This window comes from Hypomesus transpacificus, chromosome 15 (assembly GCF_021917145.1).
Source record: "Hypomesus transpacificus isolate Combined female chromosome 15, fHypTra1, whole genome shotgun sequence".
NCBI lineage: Eukaryota > Metazoa > Chordata > Actinopteri > Osmeriformes > Osmeridae > Hypomesus > Hypomesus transpacificus.
The window spans coordinates 13,722,271-13,732,948 of record NC_061074.1 but is presented as its reverse complement, the minus strand read 5'-3'; the positions used below and the strand labels follow the sequence as shown (position 1 = coordinate 13,732,948).

At 41.6% G+C, this 10,678-nt stretch overlaps 1 protein-coding gene across 1 annotated transcript; it reads right to left on the bottom strand.

Annotated features, from left to right (window-relative positions):
* Nucleotides 1-8,314: 8,314 nt before the first annotated feature.
* Nucleotides 8,315-9,250, bottom strand: LOC124477851 (olfactory receptor 2AT4-like). Its single transcript, XM_047035913.1, has one exon. The coding sequence runs from the start codon at nt 9,248-9,250 to the stop codon at nt 8,315-8,317; it is 936 nt and encodes a 311-aa protein (XP_046891869.1).
* Nucleotides 9,251-10,678: the final 1,428 nt, after the last annotated feature.

The following is a 10,678-nucleotide window of genomic DNA, read 5'->3' as shown; positions in this document are numbered from 1 at the left end:
TTTAGACAATAGTTTCTCACTCACGTCAGATGGAGTTCTCTTCACTACTAGGCCCGTGGATCGAGAGCTCACGCCTGAGTTTTATGTTGTTGTAGCGGTCAGAGATTCAGGGAGTCCTCCACTATCCTCCACTGCAACGCTTCATGTCAAAATTCTGGATGAAAACGACAACCCATCTATGCCCAGAAATGTGTATATCGAGGTGAAGTATTACGGAAGCTCCTTCTCAGGGGGCCTGATCGGTCACGTCCAACCAGAGGACCAGGATGAGACTAGTGTGTACAACTGCAGCATCAGAAATGGTCACCTCAACATGTTCTCGATTCCCTTCGGTACATGTGAGCTGTGGTCTTCTCCATACAAAGGAGAAGCTACATACAACATCACCATTGAGGCCAGTGACGAGCTTCACCCTCCAGTCAACAACAGTGTTTATGTCAACTATAAAGGATTCACAAATGCCTCTATGATTAGCTGTATATTATTCTATGTATCCTCAAGCTCAGTTGAAGAGTTCTTGTCTCACAAGTATTTGAAGTTTGTGAAAGCCTTGGACAGTCTTTTTAATCTGCAGGCCTCTAAAACTCATGTGTTTGGCATGAAACTTGTTGGAAATGAAATCCTCCTGTTGGCAGCTGTGAAAAGCTACAATGGCCAGTATCTGAGTGCTGAGGTTGCTAGTGGTATCTCTGCTCTTCACAGGAAATTGTTAGAATCCCAGAGTAATGTCACAATATTACGCATCACCAGCGACCCATGTCTGTTCAACCCCTGTCAAAACGGGGGCACATGCAACAAGGACATCCACATCAGCCAGGATGTGGCCCTGCTGGAGAGCTCTGCTCTGGCCTTCGTCTCCCCCCAGATGGAGATATTTAACTGTTCCTGTTTAGCTGGCTTCACTGGACCTCTATGTGAATCAGACATGTATGAGTGTGATGGCACTTCTTGTGATAACGAAGGCCCATCCTCTCATGTGGGTGAATGCCTGAAGGTGAATTGCCTAAATGGAGGCTCCTGTTTGAACAGACCAGAGGGGTTCCACTGTTACTGTAAGGATGGCTATGAAGGTTAGCATTGGTCTTCTACAATCTGTTTTTTTGAAATCTTTATTTAAATATTGTGTCACTTACAGAAATATTAAACATCAGTTGCATAACACGCTGACCCCCCCCCCCCCCCCCCCCCCATTAATTTGTCTTGGTTTTAGGAAAACTTTGTGAGAGGACCGTCAACAACTGTGATTCCTCTCCTTGTAGCGAGGGCACCTGCATACACTCTGTGACAGGATACTCTTGCCATTGTCCTTTTGGTAAGAAAGTATACATAAATCTTATTTATGTACTGGGTTACTTCTCTGCTACTGGATGTTATTGTGGAGTGCTTATTATATTCTTTTTTACAGCACAGTCTGAAAACATATCAACAATATGTCCTTGTATTGGTTTAGGTGTAAGTGGGACCCGCTGCCAGGAGCATAGTTTGGGGTTTGAGGAGTTGTCCTACATGGAGTTTCCTCCTTTAGATCCTCACAACAACATCATCTTGTTAGAGCTGGCCAGTGTGCAGCAGGACTCTCTGCTGCTGTTCAACCCTGGCAGCCCCCTCAGTGTAGAGTTCCTGGCTCTGGAGCTACTGGGGGGGAGAGCACGGCTCTCCTACAACCTGGGCTCAGGCCTAGTGAGGCTGGAGACCAAGAAGCAGGTGGCTGACGGCCGTTTTCACAGCATCACTGCCAGGCGTATCGGCAATGTGAGTACCACACGCCCACAGTATATAGTATTTTATAGTATGTACACACACACATTGATATATGTGTTTTACAGATAGGCTCTTTGCAAGTGGACAGCTGCACAGACATTGAAGCCAATGGATTTTGTTTCTCCCAAAATGAAGGCATTAGCTCACAAAGGTACTGTTCAGGGACTGGTCTGGTACTGGTAAGGTAAAAGTACATTTTGACTTTGTACTAGATGTTCCACAGTCCTTTTGCTCCCTCTTCCTTTTTGTTTTGTAGGACTCTGGATGGGGCCAGTAACATGTCATTGGGAGGTGTCAGGTCTATAGAGTCAATACTGCAGAACCCTACGCACATCCAGTCTCATGACTTTGTTGGATGCCTCAGAAATGTAAAAGTGAACGGAATACCTCTGGTGCGCTCCAAGGCCCTGGCAACATTTAACATCCTCCAGAGGTAAGCTTGATTTACGACCCATGTCACCCTAGACATATGTCTCCCTCCTGTACCCGTATTCCACATTGTTTTGCCTGTTGTTCTAGCTGTCCACGAGATGCCGTTTCCCCCTGTGACAGCAGTCCCTGTAAAAATGGAGGCGCTTGTCAAGACATGTGGTCTCACTACCTCTGCTACTGTAGAAACAGCTACACTGGAGCCAGTTGTGCCACAGGTATCTTCTGCTCTAGTGAGCTACACATATCCTAAACCCTAACATTAATAGCTACTTGGTTAGCTTGGAATTGACCACATGCATTTCTGTAGTCGTTTCAGAAGAGCATGTTTTGCGCCTGAATGGAAATGGCTATATCGCGTATGGCATTCGGGAGAGTTACAGAAGAAATGTTCAGCTAAGAGACCTGCTAAACACACACAGTACTAAGGAAAAAATCAGACGAGTCTTTTCAGAGATTGAAGTCAAGATTAAGACTATTAATAATGATGGAGTGTTGGTGTTTGTACTTGGAAGAATAAGACATACCGTGCTTAAGGTAAGCATTTTCCCATGTATGTTTGTTCCCATGTATGTTTGTGATAATACACCATACTGCCTTTTCCAGCTGGAACTAATCTGGATATACTGTTTTGGAACTTTTAGATAGTGGATGGACAGCTCCAGTACATGTCCATAGACAGCAGGTCAGGAGATCTGTCAGAGATCACTGTAAACCCTCCTGTGGCAGATGGGATTTGGCATGTCCTTCACCTGTACAGAGAAGGACACAACACCATCATCACCATTGATGAACAGCTGTCTATGAACACCACCAATGGAACACTTGACCTGACTCCTGTCAATGTGGAGAAGATGGTGCTGGGGGCAGTTCCACCTGGGATTGCAAGAGAGCTGCTGCAGCCAGGTGGGAATACACATGTTTTACATGGCATTTTTTAATGCAAACAGATTAAGGGACTATAATTAGTTTTGTGTAGTTATTTTGTTGATTGTTGTTTCGATATGATGAGTTTGATCTAATCTCCAGGGTTTTCCGGATGTGTGGCATACTTCAGAGTACCTGGCTACCTTTTACCTGTCAGTGGAACCAGTGAGATGGTGGAGGCCTGGCCCAGTTCAACTTTGACCCAGCCCACTTGTGTGTCTCAGGCCAGCTGTGTTCCCTCACACTGTACGGACACAAATAGCGCTACCATGAGGCCTTGCCATTCAGTGTCGTGTGAGACAGGTAGAGACTGTGGGGAGCTTATAAGGAGCAACATGTCCTGCATCTGTTTACACAATGCCAGCGCTGTGGAGTGTGATGTCTGCCCTTCGCTGCTCCAGAACCGTCATGGCTGTTTTTCTGAGCCCCAGCAGAGCACGCCTCTGTGGATCCTAGCCGTGGTTGTCCCTGTGACCTGCCTCCTGCTCCTCTTGTGCCTCTTCATCACCTTGAAGCGGCAGAGTGCCAGCAGTGGGTGTCAGGAGAGCTGCCATGGCAACAGCCCACTAAGGAGAGAGCAGGGGGCAGACAACCAAGCGTTCTCTGACAGTGACAACACTCTTGTGAAGGATGTCAGTGAACCACCTGATGTTATTGGGGCTGACAGTCAGAGGCTGGGTGTGGGGTGCTATAGTGAGGCTTGCCTCCAAAGCCTGCAGTCTGGTGTTCTGGAGTACTACGAGATAGACAGCAACTACAGCCATTCAGACATGGCGTCTGTCAGACTCAGCTGGCATGGACACACCCACAACACACACTATGACAGGACAGAGGCAAGGTGGACAGGGTTCTGTCAACCAGCCCTACCAGGACCCCTGCCAAGCCAAGACAGCAGGGACAAACCACTGGACATGTGGCAAAAATCACAGCTAAATTTGAATCCTTTCGTCCCCCAAAATACAAGACAAGATGTGGACTGGGATGGGCTGCTGAATCTTCTAGATTGTGAGTCTGGAGAGGTGGAAAAGCTTCACTTTTTCGAAAGGTTCCCAGGGTTCATGTCACCCCCTCTGGGCCTGTCAGTGGAGGAAGTCAGGAGGTTGAACTCTCCTCTGGAGGAAATTAAGTTGGAGTCTGAAACAGAGTTTCTTCCCAGTAATTCTAAGGGCATTGTGTGTGAATGGACATACAACTCCAGAGAGCCCGACATATTTCCTGTTCATGACACCTTCCAATCAAATGCCCTTAGCAGGACAGAGACTGTATGTGGGGGCGTTCAACAGTGGGAAAACTTACTGAACATGAGCCTGCAGTTTGAGACCTATGCTCATGTGTTTGAGGACATTGCAGGTTTGCCTTCTGCTCTAAAACATGATTGTAACATGCAGAGTGACCAGGAAGAAATCATATGATAGATGCCTCTTTATCTCTGTTTCATAAGTAGTTGTACTTTGAAGTAATACATGTAAAATAAATCAATGATTTAGTATGACACTCACAATTTTATATGAATTCCAAGGAACTTTGTGCTTTGTTATAACTTTTTCTCATAACATGTAGGCCTAGCTTACCCAGCGTACGGTGGGCTAACTAGCCTAATTAAATCCTCTCAAAAAATGCCATTGTACTCCTAGAGTAGCCTAATTGTTCAACTGAATTTATTTCGCGTTTTGACTTTAATTTGAATGAAAGAAATGATCATTGTTAAAGCAATCTAAATTGTACCTTTCTGACATGAAACATTTGATAATTGAAAGCATTTTTTTTAATTTCCTTTTTCTTGAAGAAATAAGTGACAGTTTCACCAATGAATCGTTTACTTGTAATCTGTAATATGTCATAATAAATCATAATACGAACAATTATTTGTGAGGCATGTTCAATATCTTAACTTTGAAAATTGATGTATCACAGATACATGTTTCAACCAACAGAGGCTAATGAGTAAAAACGCCTCTGTTAGCTACGTGAAATAGCAAAAATTGACGACTGTTTTCCGAAAGAGCCTAGATGCAGGCCTAGCCTACTAATAATATCAGCATAGCCTATATCGTATTGTACATTTCACCATTGTGTTTTTTTTATCACACTGTTAAATGAGAAAATAGTTATCCCCCTGGCCTTTGCCTGTGGTGTTTCTGCAGCTGTCTTGCAGTTTTAGTTAGCTAATCTAACCTGGCTGACAAATATTTTTTTTTCCAAAAGTAGCTCAAGGTTTGTGACGTGGCGTTTGTATGGAAGGCCGACCGACTTTGTCAAAAGTCTAACGTTCGTGTACAGACGTAAAATTGTCACCGTTTTTTAAGTCTGTGTACAGGTTTGGACCAGAGCCATAGAAAAAGAAAAAATCTTTTTCTATGGCTCTGGTTTGGACCATCTATGCTTCCATGCAATTGGTTGGTGTCAATATACCCACCCCTTTTTGACGTTGGGTCCAACACCAAGGTGAAATTCGATATTCAATACATTCACATTCGTACCTCCGTTCAGGCTCCGCGTCATATTTAGGGACCGGGGTAAAAGAGTAGCAGCCCGAATGTTTCTTCAATGTCTTTGTCAAAATCGACCATACAAACTTCAAACTTGTTGCACATTCTTCTAACTGACCAAGTTTTCCAACCTTTGGTTTGGTGATTAAATTGATAGGCCTAATTCATTATAATAGTCAATAAATCAATGAAAACACAAATTTTCCAGTGTTTCCATATCTTTGTGAAAAATGACCACAGAAACTTAAGACCTGTTACACATTCTACTACTAACTGACCAAGTTGTCCAAGTTCGAAGTTATAGTTGGAGCTGCAAAGTTGACAAATATATTTTTGACCTTACAACCAGGGCCGACTTACCATTGGGCTTGACTGGGCTCCAGCCCATGGGCCCCGCCCTGTAGGCGGCTCCGTCTGTTTACCTTTATGCGCAGCAGACTGAGCTATTACCCAGAAAGCTAAATTATGCTAGCAAGATATATTGGCAATAACATTGTGTACGGTTGACAAACAGAACATATAATTTACAATATGTTTGACAAGATGACTAACTAGCTAACCAGCCATGTCATTGTCCCCAAATCAATATCAAAATGTTCACGAACAAAGTATCGGCCATATACTAGTAGGCTACATTACGGCTGCAGCCTGTGGAGCGAGTTGAATGGATGTGAGATTACCACATCAAAGTTGAAATATTCTCCAAACAGTAATTATACTTTGACAGTATGTTTAACATCAAGACTAGCCAGCTAGCCATGCCATTTTCCCCAAATCAATATTGTTACGCCAAAAGAGCAAGTAGAGCTAGGTTGACTTAGCCTGACGTTGTCATACTAGTGATGTGTCGTTCGTGAACGATTCGTTCATTTTGAACGAATCCTTATAAGGACTCGGGAGTAACGAGTCCTCTCAACGAGTGATTCGTTCATTTCCCGACTCGGTCTTTCTACGAGTCTTTGGATCATTTTTCACGTGACCTGCATAGGCTCTGTAGCTAGAGGAAACGAACGATTCGTTCCTTTCCCGACTCGGTCTTTCTACGAGTCTTTGGATCATTTTTCACGTGACCTGCATAGGCTCTGTAGCTAGAGGAAACGAATGATTAGTTCCTTCCCCGACTCGGTCTTTCTACGAGTCTTTGGATCCTTTTTTCACGTGACCCGCATTGTATTTTTTAGTAGAGGAAACAGTTTCCTTATTCCCTTTCGCGTGGCCGCTGTTTTAGTAAGACGTGAATGAATGATATTCGCTCAAGTCATCATACTGACTGGTTTTGTTATTTTCACTTTACATTTACACTTACAGTTTAGTGCAGTGTAATTGTTTGACGTGATAATTAAATGCTAGTGTGATAATACATGACCAAATCATACAAACTCATGATACATTATTTTAATGCAGGAATTTATTTTGAAATAGTATTTGCTGGTGCACATGTCATGCACTAACCTACAGTGGACGTATAGGGGCTATACGTCCTTTGCAGTGGACGTATAGCCCCCAACCCCCCCCCCCCCCCCCCCCCCCCCCTGAAATGAACAAATGACTCGAAAAAAGATTCGTTCATTTTACTGAACGAGATTCAAAGAACCGAATCAGTAAAAAGAACCGAACTTCCCATCACTATGTCATACTCATAATTCTAGTCAGAATATGAGTCTGAAAACTCTCCGTTTGGCTGTGACTATGGGGCGTGTTTCAACCGAACTCGTAAAACAAATGCCTCTTCGCTCAATTGGATAGACCTACAACCAATCAGAGCAACGTAATATGTTGTTTGTTGAAAACGAATTCAACCCAAGCGCTCTTTCGTGACGTTGTTGATTATGTTACTGTTGATCATCTGTCCATCATCTATAAAGCTCGCCCCGGCAATTTCATTGGTCCGTCCCGATTCTGGTTTTCTGTAGTTGTCCCCAATACGAGACCCTCCAGACCCAACTTCCCGACCAAATTATTTTGTGGGCAGGGAGAAGTTGGGCTGGCAGCCAGGCTAAGGTTGACTAGCGAGGTGAATCAAATGGGATGTGAGATGAGCGGTTACGTGACACTTACTTAACACAGTAAATTCAGAAAAGTAAAATTTTCCAAATAGGTTAAAAGAAATATTGAAGTCACTCATTGTTGTAAATAAAGCGACTTCCAAGAGAGAGCTTTACAAAAGGGCAAAGGTCACTGATCATAACAACGAGGTAGTCCCAAACATTGCAAGCAGCCAAAACATAAAGCATACACTTGTTTAGTTTTTCACAATGTATGCTTCATGTTTTGGCTGCTTGCAGTGTTTGGGACTACCTCGTTCTTATATATATATAAATATATATATTTATATATATATCTATATCTTGGGATCACGATATATGATAAAGAATATGGCAAGCACAGCCAGTAAAACATTTTGAGAGAGAATAAAGAGAGTACCTAGACGACTCAATACATTGAAATGAGAACATATAATGTCTATAGGTGACTCACAGATACCATCCTACAATTTACACTCAAAAGCATTTGGTTGGATAGTTTTGATTTAATCCGCCAGACTAGTGCATGTGTACACAATGGCACAATTATTTAATTAATATTAGATATTTATTTATTTAAGTCCTTTGGTTCATGTTCCAGGACCATCATCAACCACCGGTTATATTTACATACATATGATGTTTAGAAAGCCGTACATAATGCATTAATGGAACATTTTTATATCAATACCAATGTTTATAGTTTTTCCGTCTCTTTATCAACAGCTCTTTAATTTCCTTCGTCTTAAAGCAATAAATGGCTGGATTAACAAAAGCAGGAACCAGACTATAAAGCATAATGACAACAACACGGACATTTTGACTGATTACAACTCCCAGATACAGAACCAATCTGGGAAGGTAGTAAAGGCAGATAATAAAGAGCTGTGAAGTGCAGGTAGAGAACACTTTGTAGGACCCACCAGTTTTAGACATTCTCAGGACAGATATAATGATGTTAACATAGGAAAACAATATGAATGTGAGAGGCCCCAGAAGACTAAACATTGCGAGAGTCTTTGTAACATTACTAACAAGGCTGCTGTATGTACATGAAAGTCTTACTATTGCAGTATGATCACAGTAACATTGTGAAATAATATTTGAGTCACAGTAGGGCAGAGGGAGGGCAAGTAAAACGACTGGTATCATAAATGACATTGCAAGGAGCCAACATATCCCACACAGAACAGAAATGCTAATGTTGTTTATCACAACTGAGTATCGTAATGGATTACATATGGCAACAAAACGATCAAGGGCCATAATCATAAGAAGGAAAGAATGGGCAGCTCCTAAGAAATGGACAAAGTACATCTGTGCAAAGCATTCATAGAAAGAAATTATCTCGTCTTCCAACCAATATCTGGATATGATTTTAGGCAGTGTCACGGTTCCAAATGCTAGGTCTGACACAGCAAGGTGACAGAAAATCAGATATGTTGGTTTATGAAGACTTCTCTCATATACTACAAAAATCAAGATGAAGATGTTTCCTGTCATGATTGCTAAGTAGACAAAGAAAAGAAGTGCTGACACTGGGCCAAAATACTGAGGCAGAAGTCCTGGGAACCCCAATATATTGAAATGTGTAATAGTTGTGACATTGGTGAGGACCATGACTGGTTTAAAATAAATCAAGAATTCTTCAATCTCCACAGCATACAATATGACCTTAGAAGTGCAAGATTTACAGATGTTACTTTTCTTGTTGTATTGTTAGTTGAAAGCAGATGTAGATACATTGACAAAAAAATCTTCCTTTCTTCTTAATCCTAAAGCTAAATGTTTTAACAGGTTTGTACACATTTGTATCTCTACAATTCTCTCAGATTTCTCTCTCTGATGTTTAAGTCATTTGGAATAAATCTCTGAAGTACAGACAATCCTTAAACCCCCTTTTAGTTGTTGAAATTAGTTTAGTTGAAATGCTTCAATCTTCAAAAAGCTTGAAAAGTTATATCTTACCTGCAAAGGAGATCAGATTCAGCATGCAAAGTTAATTCATGCTCGGAATGACAATTCTGTGCACCACTCAATAAATGCTTGTATAGTTGTTACTTGTCAGTAAGGAATATGAATAGTTGAGAATATAAATTAGAATCCTTCCTCAAGCTGCACTCAAAATGTTGGTGACATTTCTTTTGTTAAAATAAATTTAATGTAGAGAAGTTTGCTCCTCTTCTACAAATGTTAATCCAGAAGTCTATATTAATCAAAATATTAAACCTCTAAATAATGTTATAACAGTTGTTGGTTCTTAGGACTAGTCAACTGTAACTGATACATGAAATAGTTACTATTTTGTACATGACACGTATTGTTACATCAGGCTAGACTATTCTATGCTGACACAACTGTAAATGCTTTTGAATTGAAACCTTAGAGTACCTGAATGTCGGATGCTGTCGTCTGCTGTAGAGATGAAGAGGTGTGTGGTCTTTATCTGCATCCTCACTGTGCACTTTGCCTGATCTCTAATGAATGGTTACTGCCTCGAATGACAAACTCCATTAATACCCTAGAGAATGATGAAATCCTCCATTGTGCAGTTCAAGACCAAACTTTCTACACTGTGCTTGCTTGTGGTGTCAGTCATATTATGGGTTAATGAATATATAGAGAGGTTCAGTTGAAATAGCCCTGTACCTGAATAACCCAGCTTCCCCAGTTAAAACATATTATGTGCAAATACATATGCACAAAACTGTTCCATGTTGCACCTAAGACATTACGTTTATACTGCTTTGTACCATGTAATATTGTAGTTGATATATTATCAATGCACTGTAGTTGAGATATCATTATTGTTGCCCTGTGCTCAGGGCCGTAACTACCATTGAGGACACCGAGGTCGTGTCCTCGGTATTTTTTTTCGTATTTCTGTTTTTTTTTTGCTTAAATCGTGGTATATAAACTCAAAATAAAGTACACGTGAAACTGACTGCAGGACGATGATCTTGGTCTCCCACAAACCGTAACGTGATTTTATACTTGAAGAGCCGAGTAGCTCAAGAGTTTGGACATATGTGCTGCGCGTCATCAACA